The sequence below is a fragment of the Saccoglossus kowalevskii genome, chromosome 9 (genome assembly GCF_978046115.1).
Source record: "Saccoglossus kowalevskii chromosome 9, keSacKowa6.1, whole genome shotgun sequence".
NCBI lineage: Eukaryota > Metazoa > Hemichordata > Enteropneusta > Harrimaniidae > Saccoglossus > Saccoglossus kowalevskii.
The window spans coordinates 11,608,578-11,634,857 of NC_140649.1; the positions used below are offsets into that span (position 1 = coordinate 11,608,578).

A 26,280-nucleotide genomic window follows, 5' to 3' on the forward strand; every position below is an offset into this window, starting at 1 on the left:
TCATTGAACACATACAACAATGCATATTTCCACTGAGATCAGTGACCTTTGATGTGTATCACCAGTGATCAGTCAAGTAGAAACAGTCAAAACATTTTATCAGATTTTCTCAATTTTTGCATGATATTTTCATACAGGACAACTGTTGTTCAAACTCAGGGAAGACATTATACTGATGAATAAGGTGACCAAGTTTGATGAAGTTTGGAATAGAATTAGTAAAGTTATTATGCACACAATAACAATTATTAACGACGACAACGCCGGACAAAATCTTTCCCTTAATATACCTTTCCCTTCCATCTTTGATGGTACGGGCAAGGTAAAAATGAGTTTAATGTCAAGAACAAAGGGGACAACGCTGTATTCGGACTTGGTTACTGAACATGGCAAGCACTGAACTAGAGTTCACATCCTATGAAGCACGGTATTGTTGAGTCCTGTATTGTCACATCTAGAATTATGACGCAAATGTTGAACTTTGCGTCTACAGTGCCCTGTAGTTATTCAGAAAACAAAATGTGTTGCTGTTCATCAACAAGAATGTGTTTATTTCTGGTTGTAACAAAGAATCTCACAGAAGAATCAAGTGATGATGATCTTGAAGTTCATAATTGGTTGAATTCGAACTGAATTCCACTTCTTTTGGAGAACTTATGCCCAGACTGGTGTCCAGATGTAACGTTAAGTTATTGCTGGCACAGTTAAATGGATCTTCCATTCGCATTCAATTTTGTTGTAGTTAGGGACGACGTCAAAAGATCGATGTCGGATAAAAAACTTAATTCTTTTAGTTTTTTTCCAACCCCCCCTACCCCCCACTGAAACTTAATCGTTTTTGTGGGATGGAAACTTTTTGAGGTCAAAACCCCCCACCCCCAAACTAAAGGAAATAAGTTTTTTTATCCGACATCGATCTATTGACGTCGTCCCTTACTGACCAGCCAATGTACAAGTCTTACAACACATCTGGCGGAAATACGGGCGAATGCAGAATTCAAACTTCAACACTAGAGGGCAGTAGGCAACTTTGTTGGAGTCTTCGCATTCTGTAGATTAAACAAATGTATTAGGAAGGTGTTATTATATTTCTCATTACGTTCATTACATGGGGACATGGCTATGCACATTTCGATTAAAGAACAGAAGATATCATTAGAAAATGAACAATATGCATAGTATCAATGCAATGGGACTTGCTGTTTTCAACAAGAATTCAAAAATATCATTTTTGACCATAAATGATTGTGGTTTTTAACAAGAAGAAAATATCACTTTTTACCAAAAATGACAAAAATATTCATCAAAATTAGAGAATTGAAGATATCGTCATGAAATGAACAAATTTGAGAGGGGTCCATATGTAGTATCTATATATGTAATATCAAAGCAATTGGACTTGTGGTTTTTAACAAGAAGTTGAAAATATCACTTTTTACCAAAAATGACAAAAATATTCACCAAAATTAGAAAATTAAAGATATCATTATGAAATGAACAAATTTGAGAGTGGTCCACATGTAGTACCTATATATGTAATATCAAGGCAATTGGACTTGTGGTTTTTAACAAGAAGTCGGAAGCATCTCTTTTTACCAAAAATGACAAAAATATTCACCAAATTTAGAAAATTAAAGATATCATTACAAAATGAACAAATCTGAGAGAGGTCCACATGTAGTACCTATATATGTAATATCAAAGCAATTGGACTTGTCGTTTTTAACAAGAAGTCGAAAATATCACTATTTACCAAAAATGACAAAAATATTCACCAAAATTAGAAAATTAAAGATATCATTATGAAATGAACAAATTCGAGAGTGGTCCACATGTAGTACCTATATATGTAATATCAAAGCAATTGGACTTGCGGTTTCTAACAAGAAGTTGAAAATATCACTTTTTACCAAAAATGACAAAAATATTCACCAAAATTAGAGAATTGAAGATATCATTACAAAATGAACAAATCTGAGAGAGGTCTACCCAAGGTACATATACACCAAGTATCAAAGCATTCAGACTTGTAGTTTTCAAGAAGAAGTCGAAAATGTAAAACATTGACACGGACGACGGACGACGGACACCGGACGACGACGGACAATCACTCATATGATAAGCTCCGCTCGACAAAGTCGACAGCGGAGCTAATAAAAATCTCCTGTTCAAATATGGTTTCGGCATTGTCTGGTTTGAAAAACAAGTTGGAGATACTGCAAATTTCTTAGAGATATTTACTCAAAGAATAAAAAAAGGAAGTGGCATGCCTCCATTTTACAATCATCAAGGCTGTGTACTTTTGGAAAAATCAAAGTAGTATTATAACCTGGGAGATTTATTGGCAAGCAATTACAGACTAAAATATATACTGACGAGTTTATGCTGTTTTGGCCATAAACATAATGTTAGAATTAGGCTGACACACAAAAATACAGTTAGATCAATATTTTTTTAGTTTTTTCAGTGATACGTTCGAATTTAGCATGGTAGAAAATGAAATTCACTTTGTTTTTATATGTCCATTTTATAATGATCTAAGGGCTGATCTTTTGTCAATAACCCTATGCAATTATGCAAATACTGACAATCTGGGCTTACTTCGTTGCTACACAAATTGCCACACCATATATCAAATAGCTCTATATCTTTTAAAAGTTTCAAGCGACGAGATGAATATGAATTCAGTTTAACTTAGTACCATATGTTTACATGGATGTTGTATTGTGTTTAAAACGTGCTATGCACTTTTCTACCCATTACATTTTGTACGATAGTACAGAAATTAAATTACATAATACAAAATTGACTAATACTAAAATGAATAATTGTAGACAGATTTCGACATGAAATCGTGTCACTTTTATGTGCGCTAACATCTGCGAAGAGCGGAAAAACTCGTAAGTAGCGTTCTACCTTAAAATACTTAGACAATAATGCTATGATAAGTATAGTCTTGTCCTTTTTGTGTACAACATTTTGCTGTAGTGGATCAATGGTGTGGATGTGTTTGCCTGTAGGTGGGGAATGGCTCAGGACCCCTTCTCTAAAATGGTAAAATAGTTCAAAGATGTTATGTGAAATATCTTACCAACGTAACACAAAGTAAACCAATTGAATTTAAACCCGATAATATAAAAATCTCTGTAACAGAGCTCAAAAACACTTTTTGAATATTATAAAATTCACACATTTCACATCAACTATATATGTGTTGTTTTCGAACCCCCTATTCAAAAGTGCTGGCTACGGGCCTGAGTCCTCTGGAGATAGCCAATCAATGCTATGATGTGGAATCCATTCTGTACTTCTAAAGACCTTGATTGTAGTTGGTTACCAAGTGAGCGACCGCATTCGTTGATCAGCATTCGTTGCCACGTGTCTGACAAAAACACTAGAAGCTAGAAGTAGAGAGAATATCACGCACCATCTCAGTTGCCTCTTGTATGTTTTTATTTAAAGAACATGTTATGTCTTGGTTGACTGCCATACATGCTGTCCTCAACAACTTATGATTATATGCTGCTTCAGTGTCCATCTGTAGCTTGACAAAACGACAGAGTCTTATTATAGTCATATGATTTCTGCATGCTGCTTCATGACTCATATCCAGATTCCCTGTGGTCACTAAACGGTTTTCGGATCCAGAATAATCCTGCCAGGTCTGAAAAAGATGTATTCAGCAGTGGCTTTTTTACACTCCATTACCCGCCCCATAGAGTGCATTTCCGAGACCCAGTAGGCACTGATTCACTAATACCCTAACTCTCGCTGATCTTGCTGGTTCAGTCATTGACACGAATTCTGATTTGGCATCACATGTAACAATTGTTGGCAACAATATACGTGGCAAACTTCATGCGAGTTTTCTAGTAAGCATGAACAGTCTATTTTCAATTTCATTAGCTATAATAGTGCTACTAGATTTAGACTTGTGCTTTTTAGATTCCAATTTGAACAATCCCCATAAACAATGTAATGAACACAAAATATGCATATCGCTTGTATCTAACACCATCAAACGCAATTATTCTAAGCATACACTGCAATATAATTGAGTATAGATTAAAATCGCACATCGTAACAAGCAGTATACAATTATTGGTAATTTAAAAAGATAAAAAAGTGTAAAATATCGACCTCATCTCAAGATAACTATTTTTGAGAAAAAAGTGTAAACAGAGAAAAAACACCTGTCCACTCCAGGTGTGTGAAAAGCATTCGTGTCACTGTTTTCAAAATACCTTTCTTTTTATTTTCAGGCAGCCTACTATTTGTACTAGACTTCACTAGTCAGAGCTGGAGCTAGGGGGCTCTGGATCCCCTCAGGTAACTGACTTTTTTGGTATCTGGGGTGGTAAACTCGCCAAGCATATAAGGCTTTCAGACATGCACTGTATTTTATTTTATGTAGAACAGAAAGGATGGAGGACATCAAATATCTAGTCCATCCCAGTCATTCTAATTTCCTAAACAATTACAAGGCAAACATGTCCATGTGCAAGGTAACGTGTACAAAGCAAGATTTATTCTATAAACCCTTGTTTTTATATTAGTATACTGTAAGACAAATGAATAAAAAGGTCTCAATTTTGTTAATAGTAAACATTGGGACTTACTTCCTTCACTGGTCTTAGCACTCTTTTCTTCTGCAAGACTGCACCTTCTTCCATTGCAAACCTTTATCTATATAGTGTGAACAGAAATATGTGATACATCATATATAATATGCATAGGGAATATCAGTTACAGAATGAGATGGATGTATAGATAAAAACTTTAGGGTTTTGATCAGCAATAGCAAGTATATATACTAGTTCTTGTTTCCAAATAAAACATGCTTTGAATTTATTGATAAAAGATAATTTTTAATAATAATTTGTTTTAGCACAAAACAATACTTGTAGTGAATTGATGTTTTGTCTATACCTGAATAGAGGACAGTTGTTGAATAATTGTGGGTAAAAATATACAATTTTCTGCTTTTATTCGAAGAGAATAGTACTTACTCTAACAATGTATTCAGTATATGCTAACAAATTTGTAAACAGGTAAGTATAAGTAGAAGTCTGGTCTGATTGTTTGGCATGTTCCGTATGAGACTTCACAGCTGATCCACCAGAGTTTAGAAATAGATAAAGTTCATATCTTTTTGTTACACCACGTGGATTAATCGGCGGGTTCCATTCAATAGTCAATGCACTATCTGATGTATTATGAAAACTGGATATCCTTGGTTTGTCTGGAACTGAAATATAAGAAAGAGTAATTTTGAAAGTTATTTCTGATTTCTTTCTACTATTAATTTGGGAATATATGATTCTCCATTGTTTATTTATACAGTTGTGAATAACCAGATGATCTGCACATCACTGAAATCATATTCATACATATTCCCTAAAATTCATACCATCATATACTTCACAGTTCAAGTATATAAACCTACAAGAATTGCTCTGATGATGAAATGTGTTTCACAAAACCATTATAACTAATGTATATGCTTATACTATTCAAAATAGAACTTTCAGACCATTGGATAAAGCTTTAAAAGGAGCTGTTTTGGAGGACCAAGCATTATGGCGGTAAAAGTAATTTAAACCATTTTGTTACATGACTATTAATATTAGGCATATTGTAAAGAACATGTAAATCATATATTAAGATTTGTTATGAATGTTCTGTATTTATGTACTTATTATTTGAATTTATTATGATGCAAATAGAACACTATTTTAAATTATCGTTCTCAGTCCAGGGAATACAAGTTTATCACAAGAATATCGCAAAGTATAAATGGCGTTTGTAATTTGACAATGTGACAGAAATAACTCAGGACACATCAACAACACACAAAACAGAAGTTCAATAACTTTAAGCACCTTGAACATTATTTAAGACATACCTCCCTCTAATGTCCGAGTATTCGTCTTATCCGAATATGAACTTTGGTCGCCTACTGTATTGACAGCTGCCACCCAGACTTCATATTCAGTATATGCCACCAAACCAGTAAGAATTATGGTCTGTTCAATACCATTGGCTGATAGACAATATTTTGGAAAAAAATTGAAACATTAATACTGAAAAGATGTTGTAGAGATGCTCTCAACATTTTAAAAGTTAAGGATCCTCACACATACCATTTGTTTGTTTAAGCAATGTTCCCCACCAAGGGCGGTTATACCATGAAATATTGTTATTGCTATTATAATATTGTATTATATCAGCATTATTTTCATATAGTTCGTAGTTTAAACTATGCTCGTCTCATTGCAGAGAATTTGTCTGATTTGATACCATCAAAATAAACATATTTACGAAAAATGTTAGTTGCTGAACAGCATCTCTGGCACTACAGTAAATTTGTTGACGGTAGTGATGCTCACTCGAGCAAACACATGCAGACAGCAGTCTAATTATACTGTAAAATAACTTTTGTTTTTATCAAACAGTTTACATATTATATTGCCCATAATTATGGGTCATATTTAAGCTAAATTTTGGAAGATACTGAATCAGTATCAATATTTGGTATTCATATTCTGGGGCACACTCCAAAACCATAACCCATGAAATACAGTGCATTATGCTCTTTTTAACAATGGCTTGCATACATTAAAACAATGTATCATCACTATACATGCCGGAGACAAGAATATGTTAAAGAAATACAATGTCATGTATATAAAAGACTTGAAGACCAAATTGACCAAAACCATTTAACTAATATAATAGCCATATCAGGTCTAGCATTATTTCTATTCAGATTTATACACAGTTGTATTGAATTATTATAGTTATTATTACAAATTGTATTTTGGCTTATTTGAGACTCCCATGAATACTATAACAAGTCACCCTTACATGTTTAATACATATCAATTTAGTTGATCAGGATTATTTCAAAGTTGTGTTTGTGCTGCTTTCGCGAGTTTAGCTATTTTCACCGGTTCCTCGACCAGCGTTCCACAGCAGTTCGCACCAAGCCCAAAGAAATACATGGTACAGAGGTGAACTTCAGAGCAACATAGAACGTTCTGTGACGTAGCTTGACTCGACAATATATTTATGTTGTTACAGTATATACCTTATTTTTATCAGTGAATGGTACTGCACAAATTTGCAAAGTGGGAATGCAACTTTAAGTGAAATATACAATGGGTGAATGAAAATTATAGAAATTGTTGCATTCCTTTTTCTTGTTTTGAGAATTTTCTCTTAAGGAAGCATGGATAAAAATGTTACAGAGATATATTATTATGAAGAATGTTGACAGCCGTTACCAGAACAATAATGTCTAAAACAAACCTATACATCTGTAGAAAGCATTTGGCCTGCAATTTTCAAAAAGAACACATTTTTTTGTAGACTGTGCTTGTTTTAGGGTCACATCACATAAATGAGTAACATAAATGATAATGTTAATAGCGTATGCACAGTTATTTTTGCTGCAAAAATATACATTAATGTAAATAATATATCATGATGCATAAATCATTATTATACACCTGTAACCATAACGCCATAAGTTACAGCTTGCCGTAATTTTGCAGTGTTTTATTTTCATCCTACCATATAAGAAAATGCGAATTATAAATATGGATGCGTAAGCGTCCTCTAATAACAAAAACAAACATGGCTTCCACCAGGGTTTGACCGGACTCCATACACAGAAGTTTGCTAATATTCTCAACAATCAGAAAACCCAAATGGCAAATCGAAATTAGAGAAAACTGCAACAACATGAAATAAACACATCTGACGAAGGTCCACTCAAGTATTCACTAATCAATTAAGCAAGTTGTTTGCAAGAAAAAGTGGAAAATGTAATAACTGACAGACAATCACCCAATAAACAGCTCCACTCATATTTGATGACAGCTGAACTAATATATTGTACTTTCACACTAGCATACATGTATGTCCTAAATTGTCTTACATGTATACATGGATAGTAGAGCTCTAAATAGCTGATCTCATAATTATAACACCGGTAGGTATATGATGTATATGATACTATCACTGTAGTACGAAATGTCTTAATATTGAAACATATTATAAAATTCAAATAACTTACTTTGTTTGTTCATAGTATTACTACCACTAATAATTGAGTAATAAACTATGTAATAATCTAATTCTCCATTCAATTTTACTGGAACTAACCAAGTGACAGTGATATCACTTTCAGTATTGGCTACCAATGTTACATTCCTTGGTGGATTAGGACCTATAGCATTTGAAAGAATAATAAGAACTCTGAATCAAATCGAAAATATCTTACAACCTGTCAAGAATTTGGAATTAAAAAAAATAGTCAAAACATAGCATCTTCTGGGTTTGTTTTCATAATTTATTACAGTTAATACAGATATATTTATAGTGCTCAAAATGTGTAAATAAAAAAATATACTCACTAGACTCTTTCGTTCTTACTATAACAGTCTCAGTTGGTACACTTGATCCCTGAGAATTTGTACAACTAATTCTAGCCTTGTAGTAGGTATATGCTGCTAGGTTTTCTATTTGAATCATGTACTGTATCCGAATTTCAGTAACAGTTATGTAAGTCATCCAGTCAGTCACTGGTTGTTGTTGATCATTAAATTCCATATATTCTACACCACATTGTATGATGTCACTGTTACCATCATAAGTCACTTCCCATTTCAATTCAATTATCTCAGCATTTGTGGCTATAAAAGTTATAACTGTCACTTGATCTGGTACCTCTATATAAAATAATGAAAAAATAAAATTACTATTATATACAAAATCAATCGTGTCTGATCGCTGATTCAAATCTATCCCATAATTATGATATTGTTCACATCCACTCACAAAAATGGTCCTATAGAGATTTAAATACATTTTTTACTTATTTATTGATAAACTTGTATAATACATACCTAAGACAGTGAGAGTAAAGTTTTCACTCACATCATCATATCCATTATTCACCACACATTGATATATACCATTGTCATTTCTATCTACACTGTTGAATGTCAGTGTACTATTCATAAAATAACCATCCTCTATGATCTCAGTATCAGACTCAGAAATAGGGCCTCCGTTAATTGTCTGCCATGTCACTTCTGGCAATGGTTTACCATGTCCACTACATGTAAAAACTGGAGAACTAGATATCTCAATTGCTTGTGAATCTGGTATCTCAACTATTGTTGCAAGAACTGGAAAAAAAAATGTTGTGTTTAATAACTTACAGTTGTGATGTTTAGTGTGAAATATTACTAGCTGATATGGTACTTTATTGTCACATTATCCATGAAATATATCATCATTTTCTGTGTGTTCCAACAGTATGCACATTAAAAACAAGTAGTATACTGGTATCACCCCCCACCCCCTGGTGCACGTCACCTTTAAAAAGTATTGTTACACTTCTGCATTCATAGCAGCTCTCTGAGAACAGGTAGTGTAAGTAATTGGAGAAACTAGTAACAAGAAAGCCAGCTAGAGCAGTAACAGTAAATCATTCATAAATTGTTGTGTGATGATTCACATACATGCACGTCATTCATATTTAAAGTTTTCATGGAGAAAGAAGGATTTGTTTCCAAGAAAACATAATACAATTTCTACCAAAAATGACAAAAATATTCACCAAAATTGGAGAATTAAAGGTATCATTACAAAATGAACAAATCAGAGAGGGGTCCACATGTAGTACCTATATATGTAATATCAAAGCAATTGGACTTGCGGTTTTTAACAAGAAGTCAAAAATATCACTTTTTACCAAAAATGACAAAAATATTCACCAAAATTAGAGAACTAAAGATATCATTACAAAATAAACAAATCTGAGAGAGGTCTACATGTAGTACCTATATATGTAATATCAAAGCAATTGGACTTGCGGTTTTTAACAAGAAGTCGAAAATATAACTTTTTACCAAAAATATTCACCAAAATTAGAGAATTGAAGATATGATCATGAAATGAACAAATCTGAGAGAGGTCTACCCAAGGTACATATACACCAAGTATCAAAGCATTCAGGATTGTAGTTTTCAAGAAGAAGTCGAAAAAGTAAAACATTGACACGGACGACGACAGACAATCACTCATATGATAAGCTCCGCTCGACAAAGTCGACAGCGGAGCTAAAAAGGTAATAGTAAAGAGAGGAACAGTTGTTGTGTTTAGGCTGTGTTTCCAATAAAACCATGATTTGAATCTTACTGGTGGCAAGTAGATCAAGATTTTTGTATCAACTTTAAAATACATTGAATTCATTTTATGCGTACAGAAAAGGGAACACTGTTCAGAATATAAAACAATGGTAATATATATGGAGAAATTTATGTGCCATGTTGTCTGATATACATACAATTATTTCTACGGGTAATCGAGCACCAGTAACATAGTTGAACTCTGGTGACCTTGCCCTTTGTTATATAATATAATTCCCTTTATCACAGTTTGTTTCAATCTAAATATGCATTGTCATAATTTTAAATACAAACAAGTTTTGGGGTTGAACCAACAGTGCGGAATCAGTCTACCGAATGTCCTTAAAAGATGTAAATATCTTACAAAAACATTGGTGCCTTATTTGTTTAATTATTTTAAGGGACATAATTTCCAGTTTTATTCAAAGTAATTCAGATATTTCAGTATAAAAATAAATGCCTCATCGCAAAAAAAAAGTTCTGCATTTAGACGTGAATAGATTCATAAAACATGCAAGATAACAGAAAATCTTAGCTGGCTTTTGTCCAAATATTTTGTACAGGTGTCTGTCAAAAATTAATGATTCACTGTGACAAATACGAACTGCCTCATTGTGTGACTACTGTATTATATGAAAAGTAAAAAAAAACACCCTTTATGAATAGCTATCATGTTGCAAGCTCTGCTTTGTATGCAAATCAACTTAAATAGTTAGTTGGTGTCCAGTGGAGGGAGAAGTCAACAGTACTGTTGCCTCCTGAGAATCTACATCTTCAAACACTGCAATCTTCGAAGTGCGTTTTTAAAATAGTATTATGAAAACTATCATTCTGTTTTAATAGCTGAAACATATTCCTGCGAGTTTTCATTTGTCGAATGAACTGTTTGTCAAATACAGAATACATATATTTTAGAACAATTTTCTTTTTAAAATGTGGATGAAATGTTTTGCTTTTTATGTATTGTTTTTGATTTGATAACTTTGAACTAAACATATTTTCTATTAGCATCAGATCTTGATTAAAGTTTGGCACCCAGTTCATAGGAGTGCTTATATTGATTTTCTGACATCTTGTTTTCTGTAAAGATTTTATTGGTAGGTTTAAAAATGTGTATCAGACTGTGCAATCTCTCCATGAGTTGGTTTTGAAACCCAGTATGGGATTCTGGGATACATTACCAAGGATATTATTACAAGATAAATCATTTGCTTCATTGAACACATACAACAATGCATATTTCCACTGAGATCAGTGACCTTTGATGTGTATCACCAGTGATCAGTCAAGTAGAAACAGTCAAAATATTTTATCAGATTTTCTCAATTTTTGCATGATATTTTCATACAGGACATCTGTTGTTCAAACTCAGGGAAGACATTATACTGATGAATAAGGTGACCAAGTTTGATGAAGTTTGGAATAGAATTAGTAAAGTTATTATGCACACAATAACAATTATAAACGAGGACAACGCCGGACAAAATCTTTCCCTTAATATACCTTTCCCTTCCATCTTTGATGGTACGGGCAAGGTAAAAATGAGTTTAATGTCAAGAACAAAGGGGACAACACTGTATTCGGACTTGGTTACTGAACATGGCAAGCACTGAACTGGAGTTCACATCCTATGAAGCACGGTATTGTTGAGTCCTGTATTGTCACATCTAGAATTATGACGCAAATGTTGAACTTTGCGTCAACAGTGCCCTGTAGTTATTCAGAAAACAAAATGTGTTGCTGTTCATCAACAAGAATGTGTTTATTTCTGGTTGTAACAAAGAATCTCACAGAAGAATCAAGTGATGATGATCTTGAAGTTCATAATTGGTTGAATTCGAATTGAATTCCACCTCTTTTGGAGAACTTATGCCCAGACTGGTGTCCAGATGTAACGTTAAGTTATTGCTGGCACAGTTAAATGGATCTTCCATTCGCATTCAATTTTGTTGTAGTTAGGGACGACGTCAAAAGATCGATGTCGGATAAAAAACTTAATTCTTTTAGTTTTTTTCCAAACCCTCTTTACCCCCAACTGAAACTTAATCGTTTTTGTGGGATGGAAACTTTTTGAGGTCAAAACCCCCCACCCCCAAACTAAAGGAAATAAGTTTTTTATCCGACATCGATCTATTGACGTCGTCCCTTACTGACCAGCCAATGTCTTACAAGTCTTACAACACTTCTGGCGGAAATACGGGCGAATGCAGAATTCAAACTTCAACACTAGAGGGCAGTAGGCAACTTTGTTGGCGTCTTCGCATTCTGTAGATTAAAAAAATATATTAGGAAGGTGTTATTATATTTCTCATTACGTTCATTACATGGGGACATGGCTATCAAAATAACTATGGTCTGCTAATGAAGAAGTTAAAAATATTAGTTGTTACCAAAAATGAGACACCGATATTCACTAAAATCAGAGAATTCAACATCACAGCTTCAGCTTTTAAGAAGAAGTTTATTTGGTATCATACCAAATGCTTCCTTGTGTGTTTATATTTTTGTAGAACAAGAAAAAAAACAAAACAAGCAGCCTCTCGGCTGAGATAGCTCCGCTGTTAGCAATGCACATTTCGATTAAAGAACAGAAGATATCATTAGAAAATGAACAATATGCATAGTATCAATGCAATGGGACTTGCTGTTTTCAACAAGAATTCAAAAATATCATTTTTGACCATAAATGATTGTGGTTTTAACAAGAAGAAAATATCACTTTTTACCAAAAATGACAAAAATATTCATCAAAATTAGAGAATTGAAGATATCACCATGAAATGAACAAATTTGAGAGTGGTCCATATGTAGTATCTATATATGTAATATCAAAGCAATTGGGGGTGATCTCATATTCAAACATGCGGGTCAAACCTACGAAAACCCTAACCGCCCTAAACCGCCCGAACAAAACCCAGTTTTGCGGTTTGGAAGTTTAAACAATAGACAGTGTGGTTCAGGACGACCGCACGAATTTGCATAAAAACTGCGGTTCGAACCGATCTCATTTGCACCTCATTCAAGCTGTTGTTTATTTTTAGGATTGACAGAGTTTACATTGCTTTTTGAAGACTAGATAGTTGTCTCTAAAATGTGTCGATTTATTGGTGTACAGTAGTCATTTTACCGTGTGCCTTGCCTTTTATATATCGGTGAACAGCGTGCTGAATAAATTGTTTTGTTTTGATAAACTGTTATGCTCGAGTCGCAAATTGAGCAGAGGACGTGAATCAGACTTTTCATTGGGCTGGACAATTGATATGTGTCTCTGACAGCTAAGTATCAAAAGACGAACATTTGTTGATGCAAAGTTGCACTTGAGACTTACGCTACTGTGTTCAAGCCTTTACTACTGTTGCGCGTTCAATTTTCTAACAGTTCTTTCAGGAGTGCGGCATCGCAAAATCCAGAAAAACAAATGCAGCGTACGCCATGAAAATTTATTTCGATTTGCTGCACATCGGTTATTTGCAGTTTTTCTTATTCAATTTCCAGTGACACGAAGTATCAAAACAGAAAATTAAATTAAATGGACTCGCGCTGATTATTTACGGCTATTCATCTGCAGACGAGACTGCTTATAAAAAACGAACCCTGACCTCTGAAAATACCTTATGCATAGAGTGCCTTGTACCAAAAGACCGTCACCCAAGGCGACACAGTGCACGTTGCGATATAGCAATCGATGCATGCTGGGTGACAAAGGGAAATTCCGATTGAGGTAACCAAGATGGCTGCGTTGAGTGCATGATTTTTTGCGGTGTTTAAAACAACACCTCGCTGCCTACTTCGCCCACAGTCCCTCAAGGCACTGTGCTTTGATGCATTTTCTAAAATAATCGTTTATTTTTAATTAACCGTGGGGTTCGAAATGTGTGCATTTTGTCACAGAAAAGTAAGATATCGGCAGCGGTAAATACCTGTAATTTCCCCGCAATGCCGTCAGCTGACAATGTTACGGTGGTCGTAGCGCCGGAGTCGTAGCATTAGCCCCTACTTTAGTTTTGACACAGTGATAGAGGGACTGTGGTTTTCAGATGCCTTCGTAGAAAACAATGTTGCCATTACCGATTTAATACTTTCATCATATTTTGATAACTCACAGTCTCACAGACTTTACAAACTTAACCAAAAAATGTGCTCTATGAATTTATGAACTGACATGGACACAAAACTGACCGTACTTGTTGCGGACAAAATGTACCAGTTCGCTCCGTGGATAAACATATTTTACTGACTATGCCAAATATATATATAACGCAAGTAATTTATCCTAAGAAGCTGCTCATTAAAATTCTAGTGCATTTTTTCCCTGTTCTGTTTCAAACATTAATTTACCATATATATCACAATAGAGAGGGTTTATGGTATCACTTGATTCACATTTAATGACAAAATATAACAAACCATCACGTCTGTAATTAATTACAGATAAATTGAATAACAACAAACATTGTATTGACTTGTATCAAAATGTAAGTTGTAGGAAACTGATTATTATTACCAATCACAGAAATAAATGAATATAATTTTCATCACACTTATAAATGACATGATGTAAATAGATTTGTGAAACAAATGCAAGATTGTTTTTATTAGCATTTACATGTACAAGACTTGCAAAGAAAAAAATCGCTGCTGTAATTCTTAAAACTTCAAAATATAACACTCAGTATGAACATGGAGCTCCATAGTATACATCTTATTTTTTTTCCTACTGAAACTAGGCTGAAACAGTACTGTAAGAAAAACCTAGGTTTCCCTAGGTCTGTCTTCTTTGTTCTCTGTTGTTTGTTTTCAGTGGGGGCGTTAATGGGCAGTTAATCCAGAGGTTAGGTTCAAATCTACTACTAATTTGCATATTGTAGGTCTAGTAGGTCTGAACAGGGCAGGCTGGGTTTACCCAGGTTAACCCAGGTTTGACCCAGGTGTTTGAATATGAGATCACCCCTTGGACTTGTGGTTTTTAACAAGAAGTTGAAAATATCACTTTTTACCAAAAATGACAAAAAATATTCACCAAAATTAGAAAATTAAAGATATCATTATGAAATGAACAAATTTGAGAGTGGTCCACATGTAGTACCTATATATGTAATATCGAGGCAATTGGACTTGTGGTTTTTAACAAGAAGTCGAAAGTATCTCTTTTTACCAAAAATGACAAAAATATTCACCAAAATTAGAAAATTAAAGATATCATTATGAAATGAACAAATTCGAGAGTGGTCCACATGTAGTACCTATATATGTAATATCAAAGCAATTGGACTTGCGGTTTCTAACAAGAAGTTGAAAATATCACTTTTTACCAAAAATGACAAAAATATTCACCAAAATTAGAGAATTGAAGATATCATTACAAAATGAACAAATCTGAGAGAGGTCTACCCAAGGTACATATACACCAAGTATCAAAGCATTCAGACTTGTAGTTTTCAAGAAGAAGTCGAAAATGTAAAACATTGACACGGACGACGGACACCGGACGACGGACGACGACGGACAATCACTCATATGATAAGCTCCGCTCGACAAAGTCGACAGCGGAGCTAATAAAAATCTCCTGTTCAAATATATCTTTCGGCATTGTCTGGTTTGAAAAACAAGTTGGAGATACTGCAAATTTCTTAGAGATATTTACTCAAAGAATAAAAAAAGGAAGTGGCATGCCTCCATTTTACAATCATCAAGGCTGTGTACTTTTGGGAAAAATCAAAGTAGTATTATAACCTGGGAGATTTATTGGCAAGCAATTATAGACTAAAATATATACTGACGAGTTTATGCTGTTTTGGCCATAAACATAATGTTAGAATTAGGCTGACACACAAAAATACAGTTAGATCAATAATTTTTTAGTTTTTGCAGTGATACGTTCGAATTTAGCATGGTAGAAAATGAAATTCACTTTGTTTTTATATGTCCATTTTATAATGATCTAAGGGCTGATCTTTTGTCAATAACCCTATGCAATTATGCAAATACTGACAGTCTGGGCTTATTTCGTTGCTACACAAATTGCCACACCATATATCAAATAGCTCTATATCTTTTAAAAGTTTCAAGCGACGAGATGAATATGAATTCAGTTTAACTTAGTACCATATGTTTACATGGATGTTGTATTGTGTTTAAAACGTGCTATGCACTTTTCTACCCATTATATTTTGTACGATAGTACAGAAATTAAATTACATAATACAAAATTGACTAATACTAAAATGAATAATTGTAGACAGATTTCGACATGAAATCGTGTCACTTTTATGTGCGCTAACATCTGCGAAGAGCGGAAAAACTCGTAAGTAGCGTTCTACCTTAAAATACTTAGACAATAATGCTATGATAAGTATAGTCTTGTCTTTTTTGTGTACAACATTTTGCCGTAGTGGATCAATGGTGTGGATATGTTTGCCTGTAGGTGGGGAATGGCTCAGGACCCCTTCTCTAAAATGGTAAAATAGTTCAAAGATGCTATGTGAAATATCTTACCAACGTAACACAAAGTAAACCAATTGAATTTAAACCCGATAATATAAAAATCTCTGTAACAGAGCTCAAAAACACTTTTTGAATATTATAAAATTCACACATTTCACATCAACTATATATGTGTTGTTTTCGAACCCCCTATTCAAAAGTGCTGGCTACGGGCCTGAGTCCTCTGGAGATAGCCAATCAATGCTATGATGTGGAATCCATTCTGTACTTCTAAAGGCCTTGATTGTAGTAGGTTACCAAGTGAGCGACCGCATTCGTTGATCAGCATTCGTTGCCACGTGTCTGACAAAAACACTAGAAGCTAGAAGTAGAGAGAATATCACGCACCATCTCAGTTGCCTCTTGTATGTTTTTATTTAAAGAACATGTTATGTCTTGGTTGACTGCCATACATGCTGTCCTCAACAACTTATGATTATATGCTGCTTCAGTGTCCATCTGTAGCTTGACAAAACGACAGAGTCTTATTATAGTCATATGATTTCTGCATGCTGCTTCATGACTCATATCCAGATTCCCTGTGGTCACTAAACGGTTTTCGGATCCAGAATAATCCTGCCAGGTCTGAAAAAGATGTATTCAGCAGTGGCTTTTCACACTCCATTACCCGCCCCATAGAGTGCATTTCCGAGACCCAGTAGGCACTGATTCACTAATACCCTAACTCTCGCTGATCTTGCTGGTTCAGTCATTGACACGAATTCTGATTTGGCATCACATGTAACAATTGTTGGCAACAATATACGTGGCAAACTTCATGCGAGTTTTCTAGTAAGCATGAACAGTCTATTTTCAATTTCATTAGCTATAATAGTGCTACTAGATTTAGACTTGTGCTTTTTAGATTCCAATTTGAACAATCCCCATGAACAATGTAATGAACACAAAATATGCATATCGCTTGTATCTAACACCATCAAACGCAATTATTCTAAGCATACACTGCAATATAATTGAGTATAGATTAAAATCGCACATCGTAACAAGCAGTATACAATTATTGGTAATTTAAAAAGATAAAAAAGTGTAAAATATCGACCTCATCTCAAGATAACTATTTTTGAGAAAAAAGTGTAAACAGAGAAAAAACACCTGTCCACTCCAGGTGTGTGAAAAGCATTCGTGTCACTGTTTTCAAAATACCTTTCTTTTTATTTTCAGGCAGCCTACTATTTGTACTAGACTTCACTATTCAGAGCTGGAGCAAGGGGGCTCTGGATCCCCTCAGGTAACTGACTTTTTTGGTATCTGGGGTGGAAAACTCGCCAAGCATATAAGGCTTTCAGACATGCACTGTATTTTATTTTATGTAGAACAGAAAGGATGGAGGACATCAAATATCTAGTCCATCCCAGTCATTCTAATTTCCTAAACAATTACAAGGCAAACATGTCCATGTGCAAGGTAACGTGTACAAAGCAAGATTTATTCTATAAACCCTTGTTTTTATATTAGTATACTGTAAGACAAATGAATAAAAAGGTCTCAATTTTGTTAATAGTAAACATTGGGACTTACTTCCTTCACTGGTCTTAGCACTCTTTTCTTCTGCAAGACTGCACCTTCTTCCATTGCAAACCTTTATCTATATAGTGTGAACAGAAATATGTGATACATCAGATATAATATGCATAGGGAATATCAGTTACAGAATGAGATGGATGTATATATAAAAACTTTAGGGTTTTGATCAGCAATAGCAAGTATATATACTAGTTCTTGTTTCCAAATAAAACATGCTTTGAATTTATTGATAAAAGATAATTTTTAATAATAATTTGTTTTAGCACAAAACAATACTTGTAGTGAATTGATGTTTTGTCTATACCTGAATAGAGGACAGTTGTTGAATAATTGTGGGTAAAAATATACAATTTTCTGCTTTTATTCGAAGAGAATAGTACTTACTCTAACAATGTATTCAGTATATGCTAACAAATTTGTAAACAGGTAAGTATAAGTAGAAGTCTGGTCTGATTGTTTGGCATGTTCCGTATGAGACTTCACAGCTGATCCACCAGAGTTTAGAAATAGATAAAGTTCATATCTTTTTGTTACACCACGTGGATTAATCGGCGGGTTCCATTCAATAGTCAATGCACTATCTGATGTATTATGAAAACTGGATATCCTTGGTTTGTCTGGAACTGAAATATAAGAAAGAGTAATTTTGAAAGTTATTTCTGATTTCTTTCTACTATTAATTTGGGAATATATGATTCTCCATTGTTTATTTATACAGTTGTGAATAACCAGATGATCTGCACATCACTGAAATCATATTCATACATATTCCCTAAAATTCATACCATCATATACTTCACAGTTCAAGTATATAAACCTACAAGAATTGCTCTGATGATGAAATGTGTTTCACAAAACCATTATAACTAATGTATATGCTTATACTATTCAAAATAGAACTTTCAGACCATTGGATAAAGCTTTAAAAGGAGCTGTTTTGGAGGACCAAGCATTATGGCGGTAAAAGTAATTTAAACCATTTTGTTACATGACTATTAATATTAGGCATATTGTAAAGAACATGTAAATCATATATTAAGATTTGTTATGAATGTTCTGTATTTATGTACTTATTATTTGAATTTATTATGATGCAAATAGAACACTATTTTAAAGTATCGTTCTCAGTCCAGGGAATACAAGTTTATCACAAGAATATCGCAAAGTATAAATGGCGTTTGTAATTTGACAATGTGACAGAAATAACTCAGGACACATCAACAACACACAAAACAGAAGTTCACATAACTTTAAGCAGCTTGAACATTATTTAAGACATACCTCCCTCTAATGTCCGAGTATTCGTCTTATCCGAATATGAACTTTGGTCGCCTACTGTATTGACAGCTGCCACCCAGACTTCATATTCAGTATATGCCACCAAACCAGTAAGAATTATGGTCTGTTCAATACCATTGGCTGATAGACAATATTTTGGAAAAAAATTGAAACATTAATACTGAAAAGATGTTGTAGAGATGCTCTCAACATTTTAAAAGTTAAGGATCCTCACACATACTATTTGTTTGTTTAAGCAATGTTCCCCACCAAGGGCGGTTATACCATGAAATATTGTTAGTGCTATTATAATATTGTATTATATCAGCATTATTTTCATATAGTTCGTAGTTTAAACTATGCTCGTCTCATTGCAGAGAATTTGTCTGATTTGATACCATCAAAATAAACATACTTAGAAAAATGTTAGTTGCTGAACAGCATCTCTGGCACTACAGTAAATTTGTTGACGGTAGTGATGCTCACTCGAGCAAACACATGCAGACAGCAGTCTAATTATACTGTAAAATGACTTTTGTTTTTATCAAACAGTTTACATATTATATTGCACATAATTATGGGTCATATTTAAGCTAAATTTTGGAAGATACTGAATCAGTATCAATATTTGGTATTCATATTCTGGGGCACACTCCAAAACCATAACCCATGAAATACAGTGCATTATGCTCTTTTTAACAATGGCTTGCATACATTAAAACAATGTATCATCACTATACATGCCGGAGACAAGAATATGTTGAAGAAATACAATGTCATGTATATAAAAGACTTGAAGACCAAATTGACCAAAACCATTTAACTAATATAATAGCCATATCAGATCTAGCATTATTTCCATTCAGATTTATACACAGTTGTATTGAATTATTATAGTTATTATTACCAACTGTATTTTGGCTTATTTGAGACTCCCATGAATATTATAACAAGTCACCCTTACATGTTTAATACATATCAATTTAGTTGATCAGGATTATTTCAAAGTTGTGTTTGTGCTGCTTTCGCGAGTTTAGCTATTTTCACCGGTTCCTCGACCAGCGTTCCACAGCAGTTCGCACCAAGCCCAAAGAAATACATGGTACAGAGGTGAACTTCAGAGCAACATAGAACGTTCTGTGACATAGCTTGACTCGACAATATATTTATGTTGTTACAGTATATACCTTATTTTTATCAGTGAATGGTACTGCACAAATTTGCAAAGTGGGAATGCAACTTTAAGTGAAATATACAATGGGTGAATGAAAATTATAGAAATTGTTGCATTCCTTTTTCTTGTTTTGAGAATTTTCTCTTAAGGAAGCATGGATAAAAATGTTAATAACAGAGATATATTATTATGAAGAATGTTGACAGCCGTTACCAGAACAATAGTGTCTAAAACAAACCTATACATCTGTAGAAAGCATTTGGCCTGAAATTTTCAAAAAGAACACATTTTTTTGTAGACTGTGCTTGTTTTAGGGTCACATCACATAAATGAGTAACGTAAATGATAATGTTAATAGCGTATGCACAGTTATTTTTGCTGCAAAAATATACATTAATGTAAATAATATATCATGATGCATAAATCATTATTATACACCTGTAACCGTAACGCCATAAGTTACAGCTTGCCGTAATTTTGCAGTGTTTTATTTTCATCCTACCATATAAGAAAATGCGAATTATAAATATGGATGCGTAAGCGTCCTCTAATAACAAAAACAAACATGGCTTCCACCAGGGTTTGACCGGACTCCATACACAGAAGTTTGCTAATATTCTCAACAATCAGAAAACCCAAATGGCAAATCGAAATTAGAGAAAACTGCAACAACATGAAATAAACACATCTGACGAAGGTCCACTCAAGTATTCACTAATCAATTAAGCAAGTTGTTTGCAAGAAAAATTGGAAAATGTAATAACTGACAGACAATCACCCAATAAACAGCTCCACTCATATTTGATGACAGCTGAACTAATATATTGTACTTTCACACTAGCATACATGTATGTCCTAAATTGTCTTACATGTATACATGGATAGTAGAGCTCTAAATAGCTGATCTCATAATTATAACACCGGTAGGTATATGATGTATATGATACTATCACTGTAGTACGAAATGTCTTAATATTGAAACATATTATAAAATTCAAATAACTTACTTTGTTTGTTCATAGTATTACTACCACTAATAATTGAGTAATAAACTATGTAATAATCTAATTCTCCATTCAATTTTACTGGAACTAACCAAGTGACAGTGATATCACTTTCAGTATTGGCTACCAATGTTACATTCCTTGGTGGATTAGGACCTATAGCATTTGAAAGAATAATAAGAACTCTGAATCAAATCGAAAATATCTTACAACCTGTCAAGAATTTGGAATTAAAAAAAATAGTCAAAACATAGCATCTTCTGGGTTTGTTTTCATAATTTATTACAGTTAATACAGATATATTTATAGTGCTCAAAATGTGTAAATAAAAAAAAATACTCACTAGACTCTTTCGTTCTTACTATAACAGTCTCAGTTGGTACACTTGATCCCTGAGAATTTGTACAACTAATTCTAGCCTTGTAGTAGGTATATGCTGCTAGGTTTTCTATTTGAATCATGCACTGTATCCGAATTTCAGTAACAGTTATGTAAGTCATCCAGTCAGTCACTGGTTGTTGTTGATCATTAAATTCCATATATTCTACACCACATTGAATGATGTCACTATTACCATCATAAGTCACTTCCCATTTCAATTCAATTATCTCAGCATTTGTGGCTATAAAAGTTATAATTGTCACTTGATCTGGTACCTCTATATAAAATAATGAAAAAATAAAATTACTATTATATACAAAATCAATCGTGTCTGATCGCTGATTCAAATCTATCCCATAATTATGATATTGTTCACATGCACTCACAAAAATGGTCCTATAGAGATTTAAATACATTTTTTACTTATTTATTGATAAACTTGTATAATACATACCTAAGACAGTGAGAGTAAAGTTTTCACTCACATCATCATATCCATTATTCACCACACATTGATATATACCATTGTCATTTCTATCTACACTGTTGAATGTCAGTGTACTATTCATAAAATAACCATCCTCTATGATCTCAGTATCAGACTCAGAAATAGGGCCTCCGTTAATTGTCTGCCATGTCACTTCTGGCAATGGTTTACCATGTCCACTACATGTAAAAACTGGAGAACTAGATATCTCAATTGCTTGTGAATCTGGTATCTCAACTATTGTTGCAAGAACTGGAAAAAAAAATGTTGTGTTTAATAACTTACAGTTGTGATGTTTAGTGTGAAATATTACTAGCTGATATGGTACTTTATTGTCACATTATCCATGAAATATATCATCATTTTCTGTGTGTTCCAACAGTATGCACATAAAAACAAGTAGTATACTGGTATCACCCCCCACCCCCAGGTGCACGTCACCTTTAAGAAGTATTGTTACACTTCTGCATTCATAGCAGCTCTCTGAGAACAGGTAGTGTAAGTAAATGGAGAAACAAGTAACAAGAAAGCCAGCTAGAGCAGTAACAGTAAATTATTCATAAATTGTTGTGTGATGATTCACATACATGCACGTCATTCATATTTAAAGTTTTCATGGAGAAAGAAGGATTTGTTTCCAAGAAAACATAATGCAATTTCATCTAAAAAGCAGTCATTTTGGAAAATTTTTCATAGAATTACATGTTAACAAATTAATTCATGAATAAACTTATAATAATATTCAAAATTCTTCAATTTTTCATGACAGCTATTTTTTTTAGCATAGGTCACTGACCAAAATTTTGAGATATGATGGAATGTTTTTGCCATAGGAACCAATTGTAAAAATTTAAAAAAAAACATTTTTGATCAATTTTTCAGGTAGTTTGCAGAAAACTTAGTTCGATGACCCATTACAGTAACCCAACTCTTCTTTCTGGATTTCAAGGATATCTTAGTATTGTTTTAATGGTAGCAAACTACCTTAATCACAGTTTAGTTAGTTACATCACATTATACCGGGTACCAGTATATTGACTGACTGGAACACCAAGCTGACTGGAATTAAAATCTTTTTTAGCTACTTTGCATATTACAGTAGTGTTAGTTATTATTATTAGTTGTGTAGAAGTAAGATTTAAATATGTTTGGTTGACATAAAATGTACATGTAGTCCCTGCAGTGAAATTAATGGAAAGTACAACAGAATAACCATACATTTTTTTTTTAAATGCGTTGCTTGAAGAGGAGAGGTTTACAGTTGATGTTAGCACAGGGTTGTACGCAAAAGATATGATTCCCCCAACACCTTCTATTGTTCAACTTTCCATCTCACAATCCTTTGCAAAATCTAATATGAAGTTAAACACATTGTTTTCCTATATGTAAGACCTGCTCACTTCATCAAAGGAGACAAGCTACAACATCATGAACAATTAATTTAACAGTAAATTTCCAGGTACCTTAACAAAATGAGTCTGTAAGGGACATATTAGTTGGTCCATATGTCATACTTATTCTACACCATTTTGGATTTAAAAATAAATAAACTGCACAAATTTAAAAGAATCGTACTTCCGACCTAAATAGTTACAAATACTGGGGAATAATTCAATGAAAAGGTGCACCACAATTGGTGAACATTAATACCATAGAGTTAACAGAATAATGCTCATAAATATTAAGTAGTTAAATAAATATTAAGGTGAAAAAGAGCTTTGCTTAGAATGGCTACTAGACTAGCAGCACAGTAGATTAGACAACCAAGTGTCATTTTTTTCATTATCACCCTTAGACAAACATAGTTACAGCATATACATGTATGCACTCACGTATTTGCCTTTATTTAAGCTTTCAGATGATGTATAGGTTGTTATAGTAGCATGCTCAGTAACTTGTACTGCTGAGATCAACTATAACATATTATACAAATTTAATGAACAGTATATGATTTGAAAGTACTGAATATTCAATACACTTACCTTGTACATCAACTGTAACACTCGCAGTAGAACTTCCTACGACGACAATACCTGCATTCCTGGCTTCAGCATAGCACCCATACACACCGCTGTCCTTTTCTGGTTGTAAATCTGTTTTACTCAAGGTGAATATACCATTTTCAGGAACAACAGGATCTGATGAATAGTTTGGTGCATTCCACCATACAGACACTTCATTGCTTGGTAAGTTTACATTACAGATAATTTCTAAAACATCAGTGTGGGCGATGTTATATGTACCCTGGCGATTCAATGAAACTTGGAGATTTCCTATATAAAAAATACAAAAATGTAAATGGTTTATCAAAACAAACTTAAAACATCTTGTTAATAGTAAATAATGGTTAGATTCACAATCACAAAAATATAAACAGTCACACAAGTATTCCATGAACTGTCTTCTGCCAGATTATGAGGCAAAAATTGCAGAAAACTTATTTACATTTTTATGTCAATACCAAATTTGAACCAGATGGATATTTATAGGTTTTGATGGAAAGTTAGATTATATTAAAGAGGATCACTTCATGAAAGGTGACACCATACATGTACATTGTGTACATGAACTACTTATAGTATGCAATCAGCAAATGTAGTTCTACAAAATCTTCTAAAAATTTTACTATTGTATAATGAAGCAATAAACCACCGCCAAAGTCAGGTATACACACAAGTGTGTATATTGAGTGGATTGAACAGAATCAGGTGGCATACTTGACTTCAGTGGTGGTTTTAATGGTGTCATTATATTTTACCAACTTCCTGTAGTCTGAGACATAGAAATAATAAACCATGTACAAATGTGACCAAAACGTTCAACTTGTAATCATGGTAAAATAAAAATTGGCCCTGGAACTAGCCTACAGCAATTTTAGTCACATTGAGTGAGTGATGGAATTAACATATATATATATATATATATATAGGAGGAAATAAATGGAGGAAATAAATCGGCTACTCCACGAAGAATATACCAATACCTACCCAGAAAGATTATCTACACCGCCTTATGGAGAAAACGGCACACTTCATACGAAGAATGCGATGGAAAGCTTACTTCTTCCTACACTCGAACAAGGCCTCAACCACCAAGCAGAACTACGGCTTCAATTCAACAAAAAACCCTCCACCCATAGACGAACTAAAAGAATTTGAGGATGGCATGATTTACATTACAGATCCACCAAGTTTAAAGCAGTGAGTAGTAATTTTCTCAATGATCTCAACAGCGACGTCAAACGCATAAATCAAAGAAAGCTTAGAAAGAACTCCCATGTGCTGAGAGTATTGGAGACACATTAAATATAATTCGAAATTACTTAGCTGAAAACTAATTATGCAAATCAGAAAATTAATATGACCAGATTTGAGTGTAAAACTAATGAGGTCTGCGCAATGTAACAGAAAATCTATGTCTCCAAGTTTAATTGAAATGTGATTAGAACCAAAAAATTATGAATTATTATGCTTATTAGGGAATTAATATGAACAGATTTTTACCCCAAACTAATTAGGTTTGTACATTGTCCTAGAGCATCTTTGTACTAAGTTTCATTGAAATGGAATAATTAGTACCGTGAAAACTCCAAAATTTCAACCCCTCTAAAAATTCGGTCGCCTATTTATTTGCCGGTTTTCGGTGTTTTATTTACCTCCAAATTTTCGACTCCACTAAAAATTGCCGACTCATTCTTATTCGAAAATTGCGACCAGTTTTAGTTTT

General features: G+C 33.6%; 1 protein-coding gene across 1 annotated transcript; it reads right to left on the reverse strand.

Annotated features, from left to right (window-relative positions):
• Window positions 1–524: 524 nt before the first annotated feature.
• LOC146738313 (protein sidekick-like) lies at window positions 525–25,302 on the reverse strand. Its single transcript, XM_085503920.1, has 16 exons — window positions 25,272–25,302; window positions 24,537–24,827; window positions 22,522–22,806; window positions 22,030–22,344; window positions 21,690–21,842; window positions 19,512–19,649; window positions 18,615–18,853; window positions 18,225–18,291; window positions 12,357–12,467; window positions 8,913–9,197; window positions 8,421–8,735; window positions 8,081–8,233; window positions 5,906–6,043; window positions 5,010–5,248; window positions 4,620–4,686; window positions 525–1,049 (listed from the first exon to the last, which is right to left on the reverse strand). The coding sequence occupies exons 1-16, from the start codon at window positions 25,300–25,302 to the stop codon at window positions 934–936; spliced, it is 2,943 nt and encodes a 980-aa protein (XP_085360046.1). The 3' UTR covers window positions 525–933.
• Between the last annotated feature and the right edge of the window lie 978 nt (window positions 25,303–26,280).